The sequence below is a fragment of the Podarcis erhardii genome (assembly GCF_964252035.2).
Source record: "Podarcis erhardii genome assembly, chromosome: 5".
Lineage (NCBI taxonomy): Eukaryota > Metazoa > Chordata > Lepidosauria > Squamata > Lacertidae > Podarcis > Podarcis erhardii.
The window spans coordinates 52926080-52948590 of NC_138509.1; the positions used below are offsets into that span (position 1 = coordinate 52926080).

Genomic DNA, 22511 nt, shown 5'->3' on the forward strand with positions numbered 1-22511 from the left:
ATGGCCTTTAAAATATGTTGGGGGGTATTGTTTTTGTTTGTTTGTTTTGTTATTATTTTATATCTTTTGTGTTTTTATACTGTAAAGCACGCTGATCTTAGGTGGAAGGGTGGTATATAAATTTAATAAATAACAACAAAGGGATTCAAAGTAGAATTAGTTGGCTCTGCCCCTCACTGGTTCCAGCTCTGCCCCTCATTGGCTTTTCCTACTCTCAGCCTCCCTGCTTTCCGCCCTACCAGTCCCAATGTGAATCAGCCAGCACTGAAGAATCTGTATGGTTTTCACTAGCACCCTATCATTTATGATAAAACAGGCTGGCAGAAATGCTAGGAATTTTTAGATGGATGATGATTCAAACTTGAAAAAAGATTTTGATATCAGCCAGAGGAACGTTTTGCCTAACAACTTTTGCTTCTGTTCAAAAGGCTGCATATGGCGCACATCAGCTGTTAGAATCCTTATGTGTGCCCAATGCAGTGTGCTTATGGCTCTGCTGTTATAGTCCCATTTGAACTTTTGACCTTACTATTTTTCAATGTTATGACAATTTTTGTCATATGCCTTGGGAGGAGCAATTGTAAAGGGTTGGGGGAAGGAGACTTCCAAAAATATAAAAGCTAAGCCTATTTGTTTCTCTCCTGTTTGCTCTATTAAACCTATCCTTCTAGTGTCCTAGAAAGGCGCGGAGGGCAGATACTCTTGGGAGATCAGTTTCCTGCTGCTATAGATACTGCTAGCTTTCACATCTGATGATCAGCTCATGACCCTAAAGATATGATGCTGGAAAACATCCAAGGACATTGGCCTATGTTTCTTCAGAGCTGGACTTTTCACTTATGAATCCTTTCAATAAGTTCTCACTTTAACTTTATTTAATTTGCTCCTGCTCAAAGTGACAAGTTGGCCTAATGCTTGGATTTAATTTTTAAAACTCTATAGCTTTTCAAAGACGCCAAATTTTTGAAAGCCAGTGCCAAGTATTCAAAGCAATCTAAGTATGTAGAGAACAACTAAAAAAAGAGTCTGAGGATCTGTCCAAAGAAGCAAAGGTCATGATGACATAATTTGTAAAGCCTTTGGGTGAAATCCAGTAGTGTCCTTCTACAAGCAGAATACACACCATTGGAGCAATGGATCTTCGCCCCTGCAGCATCCCACATACTCCCATAAAATGATGCAGAGGTTTGGGGTACTTTCTGGAGCAGATTTGGATGTGGAGAGTTATGGGAGGAAGAGATGGAAGGGAAGTCCTCCTCACACAACAATGAGTGTCATCCCCACACCCAAATACTTTTGGAAGTGCCCTTCCAGACCCAATTCAAAGTGCTGCTTATTGCCCTTAAAATCCTAAACAGCTTGGGTTCTCTGTGCGATACAGAGAGCCGCCTTCTGCATTAACTTCTTTTCAGTAAAAGTTAGAATTTGCTCCCCAGATTGTAATTGCATTTCTGGCTTTTAGGGGTCACACAAAAACTTAACTATTTACAAAAATTAATTAATCAAATAAATCTGGTGGCTGTTTTTTTAAAAATTAATATAACCGTACTGGCTATTGCTATTCTTAATAGACCACCCTTCCTCATGATGGAGCCCAGGGCAGTCATCAATATAATAAAAAGCACAGCAATTGTACACAATAATTTAAAACATTTAAAAACAGCATGATTAAAATTATAACTTTACACAGCAGCAAAGTAATACAAGACCCATACAAAACATATGTACCCAAAGTCTGGATGAACAAAAACATTTTCAGCTAAAATCTGAAATTTGACAGTATTAGATATGATCACACTTCCCTAGTGGGGGAAAATATCCTACTGTTGAGGTGCTGCCACTGTGAAGATCCTGTTTTAAAGCGACACACCAGAGGCCATGCTCATGAATGTGTTGACTTCCTGAAGATTTGTGCCTTCATTGTGCTATGTGTTTCTATCTGATTTTAGTGTTGTTTGTATTTTTCATGGTTTTGATTATATATTGAATATCTGGCAGCCAAGTGACTCAAGAAATTTTCAAACAAACAAATTTTACATCTGATATCAAGGCCCATGAACATATAAATCTCACCTTTTCTTTTCTTGAGTTTTCCATAGGATCTTCTGCTTCTTTCATCTGCTTATTTGCGGGAAAGGGTATCTCCATATTAGAATATTTTTTTTTAACCTAAGACAGAGATTGTCTATGGGTGAAGACAGATGTAATATAAAAAGTGAACTTACATTGCATCCCTTATTCATGATGTGAGCCCTCTTCCTCCCGCCTTCACAATTTGAGGGATGGATGGTACATACCAGAAAATCAAATGCTGATTTAGTGGAGGCCTCATCCACACTTCCACTTGTCCTGTGCCTAGAAAGCATGGGTCTTGGCAATATTCTGCTTGACTCATGCTTTCTAGGCATGGGTCTGAGCAATTTTCCCCTTGCCCTACTGCTTTCCCAGGGAAAATCTGCTCTTGAGTTCTAAATAAGAACAAACGGGAATGTGCAGAAAACCCAATTGTCACTTGCTCCAACTGAGTTCTAAAGAGCAGTTTTCCCTGGGGGAAAGCAGTGGAACAAGAGGAAGTGTGGATAAGCTCTTAGTATTGCCCTTTCTCCCAGGTTATCAGATGGGTTACCTGGTTTTGTTTTGCTTTTTTAGAATTAGAGAGCTGCAAGTCCATCTATCAATCCATTCATTGTGTTATTTGAACACAAATTATAAACTACTCTGGGTGTTTGACAGCAGGAAGCTTTATTGATAATATGATGAGATGCCACTCAACCAGTGCTGGACACAGCCAGATTTTTCTGCAAGCCTAGAGAACCCCTGTTTTTTCAGAGCTAGACCCCTGGAGAAGATTACTACATTCGGATTTAACACAGCGCTTCCAGATTCAACTTGCTTGCTGCTGTAAAACTGTTTTGTCTGTCTTCGCCTATTTTTATTTTTTTTATTTTTACTGCACTCTGCAATCCTCCCCTCCCCTCCCCACCTCTTTGTGAACTTAAGCTGATCTTAGGTTCCCAGCTACAAAGGGCAAAATAATAATGCTGAATACTGGAGTTATCAGAAGATCCAGACAAGTCCATTCACTGTAAAATTGTACTGTAGGAATGCACGTTCTTAACGTGTACAAATTAAGGTAAGTATTTGCTATTTTAAAATGTCACAAAATCAGTGAATTACCTTCCACATTATGACAGTTATGAAATAAAAATGAATGTGATCCAGTTCTCAGGACAGTAATTATAATGGGAAATATTGTAAAAGTAATTTGATTATAATTAACAGTAAGTCATTTCTCAGCATAATTAATGATACACTGGGCAGGGATATAGAGCTGTACTGAACATTGCAGTAAATAGTTTATGCAAATTTTATCAAATGTGACTGCCGTTCCATAGTGATAATCTGCACCAGGAATTCTAAATTAAACTGTTGCAATATGTTTTTGGGGTATCTTTTTCTATTCTATTCCATTGGAAACTTTAGTTTGTATGTCCTTATGATTTTACTTAACAACAACATTTGCTCCTAATTTCAAATCCCTTAATTAACAAATAAACAACACACAAATTCTTAAATAGTCAGTTCCGTTGAGGTTGTTCACTGGCAGAATGACAAAGTGGTGACATATAATCAACACAACAAATACACACACACACAAATAATATATCATCATATCATATCATATCATATCATATCATATCATATCATATCATATGCACTAGGAGGTGATGCCTGCAACATGGGGGGGAGGGGTTATTTAATCTGATTTGTAGAAATAAGCAAGGAGAGACAGTGTTGATGGGAGTCTAATTTACATCTGTGCATGTTCATTCTGTAAATTCACACCAAGTTATTTTTTAGAAGAGGTACTTTTAATTACAGTGTGTCTCATAAAATTTTCCAATAGTAACTTAAATCACTTATTACCTCATTTTCAGTTCCTGCCCTTGTCTTCACATTAACTCTTTCAGCCTCATCAGGTACTTCTTCCTCTGACTTTTTATCAGAATCCTTGAATTTTTCCTTATCACTTTGCTTTTGTTTGATACTGTCAGGGACCTTGTTGGGTTTCTGTTCTAATTTTTCTTCTCTTGTTGGATCTTCACAGTGAGAATGCTTCTGTTCTTTCAATCTTGCTTCTTCCTTCCTTTTACACTTTGGAGCTGTATCCAGTGTCTGTTTTGAATACTTATCGGATTTTTGCTTTGTTGGTTTCCTATAATAGTCTTCTTCTCTGTTCTTATATCCAGGCAAACCATGAATCCCCTTTGCACTTGGTGACACCCCTCTTAAATATTTTTCTCTGTAGCTTCTGGTTCCTTCAGAACGTTCTTCCGAGTCTAGTTTATCCAAATGGCGCACATAATGTTTTCTCTCATGCACCCATGTGTCAGTTCTATCTCTTTTCTCTTCCCCATTCTCTCTCCAGGGCATTGAGTCTCTTTCTTCCTCCCTTCGGGAATATGAAGACTGATCCCATTGCTCTCTTCCATTTCCCCAGTCTGTCCAGTTTGTGCTCAGCGGACTATGTGGGGAACTGCAGGAAGTAAAGCTTGGAGTGTGTGATCTCGGGGAAAGAGAACGGCTTATAGGGCTGCGAGACCGAGGCCTTTCAGGTCCATATCTATAACACAAAGAAAAAGAAGGATGCTACTTATTATTCTTATCGTTGTTTTATAATAGTTTTATAATATTTTATACCACTTTTCAATCACAAGACAGAAACACCAAAGCAGTTCATACCATCGTAAAACATTACACTATCCAGTAACAATCTTAAGGACATTAAGATTTGTTCACATAACCAAACAATCTGATGATTTTGAACTGAATGCATATCCAGCCATCTACATATATTAGCTCTAGAGAATGACTAAAATACCTTAACTACAAGTACCTTAACTACAAGTAAAAAGATAATTTATGAGTTCATCTACTAGTTTTTTTCTTAACTACAGACAACAATAAACAGGAAACAATAGAAAGTGGATTAATATTTTATTTAAAACTGGTATTTCACAGTGTCTGTGCATTTGGCATTTTCTTCTTGAAAATTTCAGAAACACGTTGTAGTTTGTGCTCAGCAGATTTTACTGACAATGTCAGTATTTCAGCATGCATTTTCTTAACACAGTGGTACCTCAGGTTACAAACGCTTCAAGTAACAAACTCAGCTAACCCAGAAGTAGTACCTCGGATTGCGAACTTTGCCCCAGGATAAGAATGGAAATCACGCGCCAGTGGCGCAGCAGCAGCAGGACACCCCATTAGTGAAAGCACTCCTCAGGTTAAGAACGGTTTCAGGTTAAGAAAGGACCTCCAGAATGAATTAAGTTCGTAACCCGAGGTATCGCTGTATAGCAAACAATTTTTAAGTCTCTTAACTTTTCAAAAAACACATTTCAAATCAAAAAAGTAAAAGCTGTTGTTCCTAGCTTTAGACTTGCAGAAATGTCTCCTGTCTGCCTATTTTTGTATTATTCAAAAGCATCTTCTATAAAGTTCTATAAAGTTCTATAAAGCAATCTCAGCGTCTTTCTGCCATCAACTGTTAACATTGTGTAATACCTGTCTGTCTCCCGCAACATGTCCCGCTCCCTCTGAGAATGGATGTCTTGGATTATTGCTGCCACATTCTTACCTGGTTTCTAAGCCAAATATAAACATACAGATTAATAATTGTAAATAAGCTTCACACTTCAAGCTATTTAAAGAGAAGCACTGGTATGAATATTTTCAATTATTTTATTATGCTTACTTTGCAGAATGCTATGACTTAGTTTCTTACTGTTGAATAAGAGAAAACTAATCAACTAAAAACAATTATTCAATTGGCAAGAAACCATTTGGTTAAAGAAGTTGCTAAGGACAGTACAAGATGGTGGTGAAGGCAGCAGCATAATACCTGACATTGCATCAGTCATGCTGCTGCTGCAGACCAGGAGGCAGAGGAGAAGGAGCAAAGAGGGCACAGTGCATTTGCAGTACACCAACCTTGCCCCTCCTGGTAAGCAGGAGTGATACGGTTGCAGGTCAAGCAAGTCTGCTGCCCCACCATAGCATCCATTGCTGGCTAGTGGCTTTACATTTCCACTCAAACTGCTGAGAAATTACAGCTATTAAGAGCCCTAATAGACACATTATTTAGACAATAATTATATGGTATAGTATCTCATCCTGTGGTTAGTTCTGGACAGGGCTTTTTTTCTATAGAAAGAGGTGCCAGAACTTGTTGACCTTTTTTTTAGGGGGAGCACCCACCCCAAGTTGTTGACCTGAGTGCTGTGCCGACCTCTGCCTCTGTCGGCAGCACCACACTACAGAGGTTCCAGAACACACAAAAGAAGAAGTCCCAGATTTGTCTGTTCGCTGGAACAGACACATGGAGCCTACAGAACTGAAGCAGCCATGCAGCTGAAGCTACCATTCCACATTACAAGTACCAAACTGATCATCTTCACTTGGCATTTATTCTTACCCACCCAACATTCCATTCAGCCCACACTCACTCCTTTCACAGCAGCTTCATACGGAGCACATGCGGACGACATACTTATGAGAGCCCACTGACTAACACTGGCTACAAAAATGCCTTTTTAATAAAAACGACAAACATGTCACACAACTCATCAGCAATGGCACAAGCTACACGTTTCCGTTGATGTATTGTTTACAGAAAAGCCCCATAGATAAAGTTTTGCTGAAATCTTCTCTACACAGGAGTTTATTACCAAGAGTGATTAACTATCAATCCCAATTCCCAGGGAACACAGGGTATGTGAGGGCAATAGGGGTCTTCTAACAACTCTCAGCACTCTTAACAATCTACTGTTCCCAAGGATTCTTTGCAGGGAACCATGACTGTTTAAAATACTATGATAGCTCTTTAAATGTATAGACAGTGCAGATGGAGTCTATGGGAGAAATCAGGGGTCTTATTTGTCCAATATCGGACTTGCCGATCGCATGGTCGGTGGTTCGAATCCACGCTCCCGTTGCTTGGTCCCAGCGCCTGCCAACCTAGCAGTTCGAAAGCACCCCGGGTGCAAGTAGATAAATAGGGACCGCTTACTAGCAGGAAGGTAAATGGCGTTTCCGTGTGCTGCGCTGGCTCACCAGAGCAGCTTCGTCACGCTGGCCACGTGACCTGGAAGTGTCTGCGGACAGCGCTGGCTCCCGGCCTCTAGAGTGAGATGAGCACACAACCCTAGAGTCTGTCAAGACTGGCCCGTACGGCCAGGGGTACCTTTACCTTTACTTATTTGTCCAATACTTTAGTCTTATACTCAGTCTAAGCAGAAAAGGCAGGCTTGTCCAATAAATGATACCACAGGTATATAAACAATGACGTGGTGAAGGGGAAAACTGTAGAAAAAAATTTATGAAAGCTTATCTGAAAACAACATACTAGCAATGAAAGAAGTTGAACAACTAACACCAAAATTCACAGAAAGACAGGATAACTAATTTATTTACCTTCAACTGAAGTTCTCTGTATCTTTTAGACATTCTAATGAGCAATTTGTCATCGTTTATCATTGCAGGTTTTTCTTTGTAGTACTGCACCATAGCCTGAGCTGCCTCAGTGTAGGCCATTTCTAGAAAAGCCTGTTATAATACAGAAACTGTATTAGTAAAAAAAGAAAAACATGACAAAAACTGCATCTTCATAGTATATTAAAGTGAAGATCATTAGAATAAATAGAAAGATTATCTTAATATATTGTGCTATTTATGTGTTGATAAGTAGACACACTTATTTCTCTACTAATCAAGATGTTTGTGTGTGTGTGTGTGTGTGTGTGTGTGTGTGTGTGTGTACACACACACACACACACAGGCATAATTTTAGTTACACAGAAAGACAAGACACAAGTATCTTCTACTGATATGTGAAAGAAAGTAGCTTGGTAGATGCATCTTGTAATCAGGGATGTTGAAAGGACAGTCTGCTAAGATTTCCATCTTGTACTAACGGTACAAGAGCCTTGCCCTTCTTTGCGTCTAGCCACACAAGGAAAAATATATCCCGAGCCCTGTGAAAGATTTCAAGTAATTTTCATGGGACCGGGCACAAAAAAATTAGTAGAACGCAAACTCATAATGTGGGTTTTTAAAAAATGGTAATTGATTACTACAGTTTAACTATAAACTATATGGAGAAGGAAAGGAACATTGGCCTCATTTACACATCATGGTAATCCCAAAAGTGGTTTACTGAAGCTGTGCAAACTGGTGCATTCTGGAGAGCAGCCTGTACCTGCTTTGCTCTGCCTTGGTCCTTTGAGCACAGTGCAGCAGCTAAATCAAGGTGTGGCTTAGCATGTCATCTGAACTGGAGATTGGGTTTAAAGTTTCTCTTCCTTAACCATGATAGGGGTTGGAGAGAAATTTGGTTCACTTTGTATTTCAATATGAACCTACCTAAATCGCATTCCTTAAAACAACATGCACACTGAAACAGCCTTCCTTCAAATTTCACACTTCTGGATTTTACAATGCATTTTTCCAACCAAATAATGTGTACAAAAATGTTTATATTAGGAGAAAGCATGCCTAGTGAAAACAGCATACAAAAATGAATTATATAAAGAAAAACTACTTCTAAAAATGTATGTATATCTATATAAAGGCCAATATTGCACCCAAAATGTGTATTATCAGGAGAAATGTGCATTACAGTTCTGATGAAAAGTTACTGAATAAATTTGCAAACTAGAGTGAAAATGTGGAGATGCAAACTTGAGGTAGGAAAAATGAGAAATTGAGAGACACAAAATCGATAGATTTATCCATCCTTAAGATTGGCTCTTAAGAGTGGACAGGAAAACCTAACCTATACAAGGATGTTCTCCTCCACTGAGAAAAAGTCACTAAAGCCACTAATCTCCTACAATGCAGTTCTGTGCTTGCTTGACAAAGTTCCTGTAAAATATGCAGGCATCTGAAAATACAATGATCTAAACTGGGCATCTGAACTAGAGTATACACAATTCACCTTATAAATAAAACAAGCAATTATTCTGGAAGAACTAAAGAGCTAACTACACACAGTCACTTTTGAAATACCGGTAACTACTGCACTTTAAGAAAATGCAATTTATGTTAAAAACTCAAACAATACATTTACGGTACATATTTATGCTTTTATTATAGCAAACAATAAAAAGAAGGACATACTTGATTGGTGGATTTCATAAGGATATAATTAGTGACTTTTCCAAAGGGAAGTCCAAGATTAATAACATCATTCTCTGTACAGCTTCCTTCAGGAAGATTACAGATGTGTACTACTCGACCTGGTGTACTTTTCCTTTGTGGCAGCTGAAATTATTAAAAATAAATGTATAGACAGATATCTAAAACAGCATCCAACTAGACGCATACTTTAAAAAACCCTCTTTCTTAACTTGCACTGTATAGGAATACAAGCCTTAAAGGCAAATCTATATGTTGTCTTTCTCCTGTAATCCTATGCATTCATTTCATATCTCAGGCATATCAGTTTTCCATACACTGCTCAAAATACATTAAGATCAGATCTAGTAACAATAAACACCTTGATCAACAGTCAGTGGCGTAGCGTGGGTTGTCAGCACCCGGGGCAAGGCAAGTAATTTGCGCCCCCTAACCCGTGGATTTGCGCCCCCTAACCCGTGGATTTGCGCCCCCTAACCTGTGGATTTGCGCCCCCTAACCCGTGGATTTGCGCCCCCAACCCTAACCCCCAGATGTTGCGCCCGGTGCGGCCGGCCCCCCCTGCACCCCCCACGCTACGCCACTGTCAACAGTTAGGAGAGAATGGGATTTACCGTAAGTCTATCCTAGCCATAATTATACTACTGTAAATAGTTAATATGAATTATTTATTGTTGTTGTTGTTGTTATTATTTCTTATACACTGACTTTCCTTTCTCAGGGTGGCTAACAATAAAAAACGAAACATTAAAATGAAGTTGAAACCATAAAACAATGGAGCCCCCACCCTGCCTCTGGCTTACATGAGCGACAAGGTGGGGGCTCCCTTACACGGAGGGGTGGGCAGCTGTATGCACCTCAGTGGAGAAGTTTAAAGGAGCCCCCACCTAGCCTCTGGCTTGCACAAGCTGGAGGTGGGGCGGGGGCTCCATTATACTTCTACATTAAGGCGCACACAGCTGCCTTCCTCTCAGTGGAGAAGTGCCAGGCAGTAGGAGCAAGCTGCCTCATCCCTGAGCCCACAAAGCACTGGGGTGAAACCGCCTTAGCTCCAAGCTGAGGTGGTTTCACCCCTGCGCCTTGCAGGGCTGGGGATGAAGCAGCTCGCCCCTCCCTTCTGACATCACAATGTAGCACCAGATCACGATCTTTGGCTGGTGATACATTGCAATGCTGAAAACCTAACACTGCACAGCTCTACAGGGTGCTTTTAAAGTCTTTTGATTTTATTTTCTACATATCACTTAAACAGAGAGGAAGCATATACATGAATGTGGAAGGAGTATGGGCCCAGCCCTGGGCTACACGCAGGCCAGCAATTAATTCAAAATTAATTAGAAATACTGTTATATCATTCAAGTATATTCAATTATATTGTTTTCATGCTGTTAAAGAAAACCCTGGTGTTCACTAAGAGCTGAATGCTGAACTATACTTAGTATATTGTGTGAGATACTCACATTTACTCCAGATGGTATAGAAGAAAACGTAGAACCTGGCTGGACAAATGAAGGTGTAGAGTTGTATGATGTCCCCACGTTTAAAGTGTAATCTAAACAAATGGAACGTATTCAGTGACAACCCAGAAATGTGTATGAGGTACAAAAAAATGAAGAAATGCTACTTTCTTAAATAACTAGTATCTTTCTAACATTGGGAAAGCAAATCCTATCTGTCACAGTCTTCCAGGTTCATGGAGGTATAAGCCCATCCTACATAGCAGTCTTTCTCTAATGATAGGCTACCACTGCCCATGATTCTCTGGAGAAATTCTACAAATAGAGGGTGGGCTGGGGTGATTTCCTGAGCCCAGTGAAGCATCAAGTCAAAATGAACTATCCATCATGGTCCTGTTTCTGCTGGGCAAGATGAACATAAGGAGAACCCTGCTGGAACTGACCAAGCAACTATCTAGTCAAGAATTCTGTTCTCACAATGGACAAAATGCCTATGGGAAGCCCACAAATATGAAATGAGCACAGCATTCTCTTGTTATTCAGAACTGGTATTTAGAAGGCATAGTACTTCTAATCCAAGATATACTATGTAGCCATTATGACTAATGGCCCCTGATAGCCCCATCCTCTGTTATGAATTTTGTTTAAGCCTCTTTTAAAACCATCTAGCTTGGTTGCCATCACCAGAACATTTAGTATCAAATTCCATTGGCTAAGAATGTGTTTAGCGTGCTCCATAGTTTAACTATGCATTATGTGAATGAGGATGTACGTACTTCCTTTGGTCTGTCCTGAATCTCCCACCGTTCTGATTTATTCACTGTAGCACCATTGTCTGACCTTGAGATGTGCTCTTTGTTGTTTTTAGGATCTTTGTTGGAAAAGGCAAACAGCCAAGGGGGCATAGCGGTCTGATTCAGACTTTCCCCATGCCTGTCTTCAGATTTTTATTTATTTTTTAAACAATTTTTCAACTTTAAAGTTTTTAGAGTGATGAACAAGTATTAAAAATAAATCTACATATAAGAAATCTAAATAAATTTAAATATATAAAAACTGAAGTAATATAAAATGGCAATAAAAAGCAGATAAATCAACTAATTCAATTGAAGTAAAGCAGTAAAGAATACAAAAATAAGCACATCATCAGCCAGCAGTCAGAGGAATAAAACCAGACTTACTATTCATTATAAAGGCTTAGTTTCATTTAAAAGATTTATTAGAATATGGTAACAGTGACAGAGCTATGGGACATTCTCCTTTGGCTGTATGCATGATTTGGATGATAGGTGGCCGCCTGGACAGATGATCTAGTTCATTTGCTATCAAAAATGTCTGGATGGGCTCAATCAGAACAGTTATAAATATATCCAAATATACAGTATATTTGTTCTTTCTTTATATATTATTGCATAATGCTACATTATCGCATAAAGCTTTTTTTAAAAAAACTTGGAACAAATACATTAACGTATAGCTAATATTATGTCATGTGCGAATAAACATACAATTAAACGTAACCCTGCTTGCTGCAACTGTATGCCAACTAAAAAAAGGCTAAGTATGCAATCCTATGCTCACTTACCAGGAGTAAGTCTTGTTCAACTCAAAAGGTCTTACTTCTGAGTAGACATATATAGGAGTGCACTGTTAATTATATATTTTTGATATTGTAATTTACCTTCGGAACCAGAAAGATTAAATGCAGATGTGTTATTTGGAGAAGAGTGCAGCATTCCTTCTGCTGAACTTAGCACACACCGTATGTTGGAACTAAAAAGAAACAAAGGTTGACATTCAGCAACACAGTAGGAAAACTGGAAAAGATCTTGGCCTAAATACTCAGAGTTATCACAGAAACTCCCCTGCTCACTACCAGAAATTATTCTGTTATTCCAGGGACATTACATCACTGACGTATTAGGACTGCTTTGTAGGGTATTTGCACTATTGGTTTCGCTGCAGCCTCCTCAAGAATGTCAACCCATAAGGATCAAGCATGCAAATGAAGTGGGAGTGGCAAAATAATGGTTAGGATTGTCAAAAATAGCATATGCCAGTGTGAAGCTATGGGTTTCAGATGGAAATTGTATCTGGAGATAGCATGCATTCCTTCTGCTTCCAGTAAGAACAGCAGTGTGTGTGCGAATACATCTGTCTTGCAATATAGTTGTTTTGCAAGACAAATAATTGGACATCGGTACTCTAGTCTACATCTTGATGTCATTTGTCATGCATGCATTGTCTGTAGAAGATTCAAAACACATACATTCATTTGCAAAAGGTTCCTGTGTTCATTACTAGAATTTACATCCACACAGTATTTATGGTTAACATGTTTTATGATTAGATCACAACTTTAATTCAAGAAGCTTGTACAAGAAACTAAATAAAACAGTAATATAAGTCACAAAGCAGGCACAAAATTGTTTCTTTACTTAACACTCACTTCTCTGAGAAAGCAATGCATTTTTGAATGTGAAGATTTCCTTTAATATGCTGATCCCAGTCCTACGTAAAAATAGTGAGAAAATATAATAAAATTGTGGGAAAATAGAAGAAAACACGTGCAGCAGCATTTGTTATAATAGGCCATATGAATGGCTGTATTAGAAGTTTCCGGGGATTTTTGTTTTTGTAGAAAATTCCATACTATTCCAAAATTTGACATGAAATTACTCCAGATGAAACAAATCTGACCCACTTAAACTCTGCAAACATGCACTATGCAAGTATCCAGGCCCATAAATTCCTAGCCATAGCTGGAGTCCACAAACTGCCAAGCCCTACTGCTGTGCTCCTTCCAGTGACTCTACTGTGGCTGAATTAAGCTGCTCCAACAGCTGCTGGAATTGCTCATCCCATTTACAGCAGTATCACTGGAGGAGCACTGAAACAGGACTGGACGTTTTCTGAACCCCTACTGCGGAAGGGGGTTTTGTATGTGAAGGAGCCATATCTGCACAAAGGGACTGACTGATCCACCTAAATCCATCCCACTTCAGTCTTGCTGGTGCTCAGTTGTAGGTTCATTCTGTCCCATTTTCTTATTTATTTATTTCATTTGAAATCACAAGGTGGTGGACAATAAAGAATACATTAAAATTACAGTATGAATTAAAATAGCAGTTAATACCTCAGGGTAGACATACAATTAACAAATACAGCAACTAATGGACAGCAAGGTGCAAACATCATTCACTCATTAATTCATTTTATGCTTATTTTTTGAAAGAATACACAAGAAGTCTACATTTAAATGGAGTGTATTTTGTACACGCTTTTAACATACACTGCACAATTTTCAATGTATTCATTTGTAAAATAAACATTTTGTGTCACATAATATATTGCTTTCATGCATATTTCTGTGCAGTGAAACTGCATCTCAACTGCATCTGAAGAAGTGTATAGTCAGACTGGGAGTTACATTCTTATCCACAAGCAAATTAGGAGCACTAGATCAGGTTGAGCAACTGTAAAAGAGCAAACCAGACAAATTCCTCCTCCATGCCTATCTGCACAGTGCCCCACAGTGCAGCAGAACTGGTATTCAGGCTTCTTGTTTTTAATTGCAAAATACAAGAACCAAAAAAGCCGGGTGACAAGAAATCTCCTGACTGCAATATTTCTGTTTTTTAAAAGGACATATAAGGGAGGTTGAGTAAAAGTAATGTAGCAAAAATTTCTGAAGTGCTGAATATACTTTGAGTGCCCACAAATGTTTTAAATATATATTTATTTCAATGTATGTGACATTTAAAAACAAAGCAAAAAATTCTTTGTTCATTTATCAAAATTTCCAATAAGGGGAGTTATTGACAACAAAGATGAAAAATATATCAACCCTGAGATATTATTCTTTTCTTAACATGTCAAATTATGTATTTATTGATGGTAATAATATTAATTTCTTACCTATCCATCACCTTAAGGTATCACGGAAGGTTACAACATTAAAAACAGTTTATTTCTCACCATACTGGGGAACAATCTGATATAAATCACTTACAAATATGAATGAGGCTCGAAATACATATCACCTGAGGATATGGAACTGGTACCAGAAGCTGGTAGATTACTACAGTACCATGGCAAGATAAGAAGCTAAGTTAGGACAGACATTTCTCTTACCAAGTTTTATTCTAAAGGATACACTTTTCCCAGCACCAGAAATGTAACTCCATTAGTATTAATATTTTCTTATGGAGGAAGTTCATCATTTCACAAAAACAGCCATCTTGTAAAATAAAATAACATGGCCTTCCTTGTGACAACTGGATGAGAGCAGAACCTAGCTATTGCAGAATCGTGATTAATTTATCTACTATTTTAATACCTGCTCTTCGTGAAGCAGTCTGACAAATCATTGAAATACTAGAGCTCTTCTCCCCAAAGTGCTTCAGATATAAGGAAAGTTCTACATTTATAATCCATCTGTGTGTATAATAAATTTCCTCAGTGTACAACTAACAGAATGTTTTAAAGCATATTTAGCTTGAAGCAAGCCCCGCTAATTTTAATGGCTAAATCTTCTTAGGACTGTAGCCTTTGGGTGATATTAAACGAAGTTTTACTCAGAGAAACCTACTGAAATGAATGGACGCAACATAGTAGTGGTCATTCATTTCAGTGGGTCTGCTCTTGAGTAAACTTGTAAGACCCATGTAACAACCCACAAATACACAGACTAAAAAAACTAATAAACTCAATAGTTACACAACTTATATCAGGAATGCCTTGGAGTTAATTTAATGAAACACACTTCCAAGTACTAGAAAGATGTCCAGTTCTCCCCAAGACGTACCTTTAGATCAAAGACCTTCTTATCGCATAAGGTGCAGATGTGAGGGAAGCAAACAGGTGCTATACTATGAAAGTCATTTAGCTCATGAGACTGAAGAGGTCTCACTGACAAATCTGCTTCCTGCTTCTGTCTCATTCGTGAGTTGCTGAAATTCTGCTTACTGCTTTTGGTTCTGCTGAAAGGAAGTGGAGCGCCAGCACTGAACTTTGTGTCAGGCGTTGGTTCTTCAGGGTTGTAGAGATCGTTTCTTATTTCATATGGGGCACTTGTTGATGGCCACATGCTGGCATTGGGCATGGTGTCAGGCTTATTTTGGCTAGGAAAAGTAGAAGGATTTTCCCACTGCTTTGTTTCTGTTTCATGTATTATAGAACCCGCCTCGCCTTTTTGATTTATAATCTGATGAGAATTATGTGGATCAGCAGCAAAAGTCAAAGTCTGTACACCAGCTGTATGCTGGCCTTTAGAACTCACTCCATAAAAGTCTTTCTGAAATCCTGGATGGTTGTCATGCTTACCAAAATGACCATCATAGGTTCCAACTCCAGAAGAAGTTGGGACTGAATGAGACGCAGTAGTCACAAAGCCATGCTGGCTGCACTGTTCTGCATCAGAGGGAAATACTTGTTTACCATAGTCATAAAATCCACCTGTAGCAGAGGAGATGCCAGACTTATTTAGTCCCATAACTACAGCCTGTTGTCCAGCTGTCTGAGATATTACACCTCCAAAAGGATTTATGACAACAGCATTTGGGTTTTGATTTTGAAGGTTATTTACAGGCCCCAGAGTTCCACTCGGTACTGCCAAAGCGGGGTTTTGTGCTGGAAAATGTATTCCACCAGGTGGGAATCTAGAGTTGGTAACTCCAGGCCCTCCAACATGTCCCTGAGGAGCGTTAAACATGGATGGATGTCTTAATTGGTTGAACAGAGGCTGAGACATGGCCACTTTGGAGAGAACTTGATTCAGGACAGTTGCAGCTGCTGTGTTGTTGGTGACTGCTGTCTGAGCCAATTTTAGCCTGTGCAGGGTAAGCTGGGCTTGCAGCTGAGCAAGCTGAAGACCTGCAGGAGAAGGAAGCAGAGGATTCGGGGTGCTGACAGAGAACAGATTCTTGTCCAGAAGCTTGGCAGCACTGCAAAACAACAGGCAATAGTTTTAGTTTAAATTAGTAATTTAACAGTAGACCCTTGTCACCATGACTAAGTGGTAAGATGCTACCCATGATATCTATCCTTGCTAAACCCCTGGAAGGAAGGAAATTGATTTATGACATACTATTAACCCAGCCCGTCCCCTAATGTGTCTGGAACTGTATTCATTTCAGTTATGATGCTAAAGGCAGATCAGTGTTTCAAAGATTTAAAAAGAGGCTTATGTTCATTTGGGACCCAAGCCAAAAAACTATGCGAAGGTCAATGGAAGGACTTCATTGAATCCAGTGGGTTTTCTTATAAGCCCATTACTGAGCAGTTAATAGAAGGGCACTTTCCTTGTAACAAATAAGACAGTGAAATTTAAATTTGCCCAGAATAAGAAGCCGGTCAGTGCAGGTCAGCTTTCACCAACCTGGTGTCCTCCAGATGTTGTTGGACTACAAGCATAGCTGTCAACTTTTCCCTTTTTTAAAGGGAAATTCCCTTATTCTGAATAGGATTCCTCGCAAGAAAAGGGAAAAGTTGACAGCTATGACTACAAGTCCCATCAGTCCCAGCAATATTAAGCTAAATGGGTCAATGGTATGACTCAGAAGAAGGCAGCTTCCTAGTTTCTTAAGGTACCAGATATTCATTGCTACTGCACAAGCAGAATTGTCACTGTTTCCAATGTATGCTCAGGCAGGAAGGGGAAATACACATGACAAAAATTACAAAAACGCTGTTAAAACGACAGACAGCAAATATAGAGCTTTAGTTTTAGCACTGCTGGGTGTTGGACTAGATGATGTTCGGGGTTCCTCCCAACTCTACAATTCTATTACTGTATTCTCTAATCCAGGGCTAGTGTAAAGTGCCATTGATTAAGGCATGGCTGTGGATTGAAGGGGCAAGCGTCCTTCCCTGTGCCAACCATGTGCAACTCACATGACTGTTTCCCTGTTTCAGGCAACCTGCCCAACAGCATGTTCCAGTGGTGTATCTGAGATGTTCTGCCAGTATTATCTGCAATGGCAGTGATGTATCAGGTGTTCTGCCAGTCCAGTGAGGCTTCTGCCAAGTCCTTTAGCCCTTCAACTATAGGCAATTGTGTTTAGGATTATGCCTTAAGGCTTTGAAGGATCAGCATTTGCTTATTAGACTAATTCACACACCACTCTTACTTTTAAAAATCCCAGAGCAGTTTACAAATCACACCCAAATATACAATAGAGTAAATTAAAACCATAAAATCATATTCATCCTTAAAACAGCTAGTAAACACGTCCATTGACTACTAGATTAGAAACACGATAATGTTTTTTTTCCAAGAATGTAACTACTGACCACTCTTCACTAACCCTCCCCACCCAAGGGCATTTTGGAGATGGGCTTCTGGTTTAGGATTATTGGTCAACTGGGGTTCAAGGGACTGAGAATGCGTCCCTTGAAAATATAGGCACGGCAAATTGTTTCATTGTTTGCTATTACTGTAATTACTATAAGCATATAGAATAGGAATGGCTTTCTGGCAAAAGTTATTTACAAACAGATGTTTATTTTAACCAACTTTATTAGTTTAATTATTGTTCTCATGAAATGCATATTTGTAGGGAAAATTTACTCAAAGTATACAAAGAATTCACAATATAACATTTATGTGTGTGTTTCATTTAAAATAGGAAGCTGATCTGACATATTTTGGAGGGGAATTTGATAGCAGTTGAGTGCCAAGTGAGGAACTGATGGAACACAAATGACTATCCTTTGTTATTCCAACCAAGCTACATATCTCCAAATCCAAGATATCTAGCTTATACTATTATTGTAAGTTACACTCTGTGAGCAATACATTCTATTGTTCAAACGACGGCAGTTAGATGCAGAGGAATGAGTAGAGCTGCTTTTCATATCTGCAACATTGTTTGTTGGATTTTACACTGTTAACTGCCTCATTGACTTGTGCCATAAATAATCAGCATGCTTCAAATGGTTGTTCTCCGTTTTCACAATTAGTTACACTACTTATAATGCTGAAATGAACAAGAATGATGAGCCAAACAACCAAACGTGGATTTCAAAAGCAATTTTGATTGTAACTTTCCTGTCTTTCTTCATCTGCACTTCTTCTGCTATCATTAATACTGGCAGATGAAAATTTAAACCATTTACTAAACAGGATTGCCAGATCTTCACTCAGATATGGCACTTATCTCTTTCAGAATTCTATAGTGAAGAGAGGACGTAGCCATTGGGCCTTCATCCTTGCTATCCCACTGTCCCCTTTACCCCTTCACAGATGATGAAAAGCTTGAAATCTGTTTCTAGGGAAATAATTAAAAGGTCAACTTCAGACATGGTAAGGAACCAGTTAAGAAATCAGCTAATTGAAACAACAAATTTCAATAATGGCAGTGCCTGGAAAAAGAAAGCAACTGCTTAAAAAAGTATTGAACTATTGATGATTGAAAGTTGAACTCCTAAACACAATTTGTACTGAATGGGACTTACTTCTGAGAAAATATGAGCTGTTCTATGGGTAATACAGTGCAATGTCTCATATGGAACTGTAATTTCAATTTTGCTTTCAACTGATTGCAGAATACCAACTGGAAGAATAATGGCTTAACAGTGGTTAAGCTCCTGGTGTAGTAAGGAGCTTCACTGATGAGCAATGAACCAATTAAATAGCACCACACTGGAAAAGGACATGATTATGAGGAAAGGAATATTTCACACCCAACATACAAAATCTGGACTAGAAAGAGGGCATATTTATTGCCAGAAAAATAAAAAAATAAAAACTCAAGTTGGTACAAATGATTTGTAATGCAGTTATGCAACTTTGTATCAGTTGAACATGCTCTAAATAACTGGCTTCACTTTGTTTGTTTGTTTGTTTGTTTGTTTGTTTGTTTGTTTGTTTAAAAAATAATATTTTCCTTTCACAGACACCCCACCGCTTAGCATTTCAACTGATTTCATGAGACTTGCTTATGAATGGTAGATACAAATAAGATACTTCACATTCATAAATACCAACTTGTTTCTGCTTGGGCCAAGGCTTTCTCCCATCAACCCACCCAACCTATAAAAACTAATGTCAAGATTTGAGACTGCTCAGCTTTACAAGATTCAAGCCATTATGTACCAAACCTTAGCATCCCAACATATGTGATATGATCGGAAACTCCCATGCATGTCATTACTCCTACTAGAGAATTAGGCACACTCATGCCGAATTATATGCTATGAAAGATAGACTGTGTAGCTGGCATCTGGAATGCTACATTTTATACTTTGCTATGTGGGTATCACAACAATTACAACTATTGTTTTATTCCTTATTCATATTCTGCTAATCATACCAAATGTTTTTTAGGCAACTTGACTCAAATGTGTGTTAATGAACATGAAATAGTAATTTCAATTTTAAAAGCGAGTTTGAATTACCTTTTAATTCTTTACTATTTTAGAAGAGCAAATAATGTTTCTTTAATTTGACCAAACGAAAGTGCATGCATTAGCAGGCACAACTCAGACTAGTTCAACAGCTGCAGTGGCAGTCTAAAACTTTCTACTATCTGTGAGATTCATGGAATGGGCACCTGAGAGATACAGTAAAATCATTCATCTCTTCCGCATGCTGTCATAGTAAGTCTTGAATGCACCAGGGGCTTTCCACACCATAAATAAATAAACCAGTTAATCTGAGAGGGCTGATCCATCCCTAAGGACATTGTTTTAGAATACCAAAATTTCATTACAGGAGCAAAATGAACAACTCAGCGGGTAAGGATAGTGTGAAGATCAGCTTCAGTTGCTAAAGCAAATACGAGTCTGCTTAGTAGCAGAACAGAAGGTGAGGTTGTGTCCCTGTGGCAAAATGTTTGGGTTGTTTTGTGCAGCTGTTTTAGAGTACAAGTGACCTTTGCAGCACCCAGTCTTTGGAATTCCCTAACTAGGAAGGGTTTGTTTTTGCTTGTTTCCTATGTAATGGCCTTGTGCCACAGCCTTGAGAGGCTGAATTTTATTTTATTTTGCTTTTTTGCTGTCCCTCCAAGTGTGGAAGCTATTTTATGGGACTAGTCTTTGTTCGATATATAAAAGAACTCCCCAGCACAGACAACACAGATTCTTTTTTTTAAAAAAATGCATGAGGTGGGGAAATACATTTTAGTCTGTAACAGGTACAAAGTTTAAGGTTAGACTTAGACTACTTAGCAAAAGGCCTAGATCAGACTATTGAGAGATGGGTAGCAGCAGGACAGGAAGGGGATTTCCGTGGGGTGTTTGTTTCATCTCCTTGTAGCTCACATTAGTTGTGGAAAAACTGAACAATATGTCATGCAGAAAACTGCAAGAGGGAAGTATATAGGAATCTGGAGAGATGAGAAAGGCTGGATTTAAAGTAAGCCTTTGTGATTATTATTATATTTCAGGCTTATATTTGTCTATTGCCATTTTCATTCTGTCATCATCATGATTAATATTGATGCAACCATTTTTCAAAATACTAAAAATATGAAAAATCAATATGGCTTGGGCCCAAACTACCTGAAAGATTATATTTCCCTATACAAACCTGCTTAAGATCCTTGGGTGAGGAACTTCTCTTGGATGCATCAATCATAGAAGCACAGAGTGACAAAAGAGACAGCCTTTTCTGTGGCTGCTCCCATATTGTGGCATTTCCTCCCAGGAGGTTAGACTAGCTCCCTCTTTCCACTGCAGACGTCTGATCTCCCTGGAGACCAAGAGATGTGACGACAGACTGCTCTGCCTCCTTTCTTTTAGCAAATGTTTTGTGCCACTGGAGAAGTGGTAATTCTGTATTGATTTGTTTTGTTTTGGATGTTGTATGTAATGCCAATAAAAGGTTTTACGAATATGGAATAAGAATATGGAGCTCCCTCTTTGTTATCCATCTGCTGGCAGCTTAAGACCTTTTAATTCAGACAAACCTTTGAAAATTAAGGTGCAGATGATGCTGATCACTAGGCTGCTGTTAGGGGAAACTGTTTTTAATTGCTCATTCTAAATGTGTTTGGATATGTTTTAATTATTGCTTTTAGCTAGTTTTTATTATTTTGTATTTTATAATGTTGTTTTATTATTTTATATTTTAAAATGTTGTAAGCCACTTTGAATCCCAATTTAAGAGAAAGGTGGGATATAAATTTATTAAATAAACAACTAATTGCAATTTGGAAAATTGTGGATGTATTTCTTTTGATACATAACACACAACCAGTGCAGCTGAGTCACTCCACCACTTCTGTCGCCATTAAAATTCAAGAACCTATAGTTGTTTATGGTAAGTTATCTAGATCTCTGGATTAGTAAAGTAATCCCTTCTGTGAAAGTGATGAAAAGCTAAGCAGAAAATATGCCCCTTCAAATATTCAAATAATCTGATGATTGCTTATTCAAAGCCAAAATAAATAGCAAATTAAGTAGTTGTGCATGTGCTTTAAAAAACTATATTTCTATTTTTAGAAACAAAACATCTTTGAATAACATTTGTAGAATGATTGACTTCAACTGGTGGGCTGACCATTAGGTAACATAATATTAAATTAGTCTGCAACCTAGTTGTCTTGCAAACCACACTGTAACTAAGATAGTAGACATTGCATTTAATTATTTATCCCTTTAAACCAGAGCTTTCCAAACTGTGTGTCACAACACGCTAGTGTGTTGGCTGCAGTGTGTAGGTATGTTGCGTGTCCTCGGACTGGAAAGGGGTTAGTTTAACCTCCAGTTTGCTAGTAAAACTGAATTACTGTGTTGAGAAATGATGCAAAACTGAATTACTGTGTCATGAAATGATGCATGTCTAAAAAGTATGTCACCAACATTAAAAGCTCTGCTTTAAACAAATATGAAGACAGGATCAGAGGAATCAGG

The 22511-nt window shown here is 38.4% G+C and overlaps 1 protein-coding gene across 9 annotated transcripts in view; it reads right to left on the reverse strand.

Moving 5' to 3' along the window:
• The window catches only part of RBM20 (RNA binding motif protein 20), a 111321-nt gene that overhangs the window by 10943 nt on the left and 77867 nt on the right, over positions 1–22511 (reverse strand). For 4 of the 9 annotated variants that reach the window (XM_081863393.1, XM_081863387.1, XM_081863394.1 and 1 more), the window contains exons 2-10: positions 15463–16600; positions 13105–13166; positions 12337–12428; positions 10659–10750; positions 9181–9324; positions 7477–7608; positions 5569–5648; positions 3928–4624; positions 2074–2169 (exon numbers count right to left, since the gene is read on the reverse strand). In XM_081863393.1, the coding sequence (XP_081719519.1) occupies positions 2074–2169; positions 3928–4624; positions 5569–5648; positions 7477–7608; positions 9181–9324; positions 10659–10750; positions 12337–12428; positions 13105–13166; positions 15463–16600 (2533 nt within the window). Of the gene's footprint in view, positions 1–2073; positions 2170–3927; positions 4625–5568; positions 5649–7476; positions 7609–9180; positions 9325–10658; positions 10751–12336; positions 12429–13104; positions 13167–15462; positions 16601–19112; positions 19489–19644; positions 19690–22511 lie in introns of those variants that run through there. The other 5 variants (XM_081863392.1, XM_081863391.1, XM_081863389.1 and 2 more) reach the window with 5 other exon arrangements.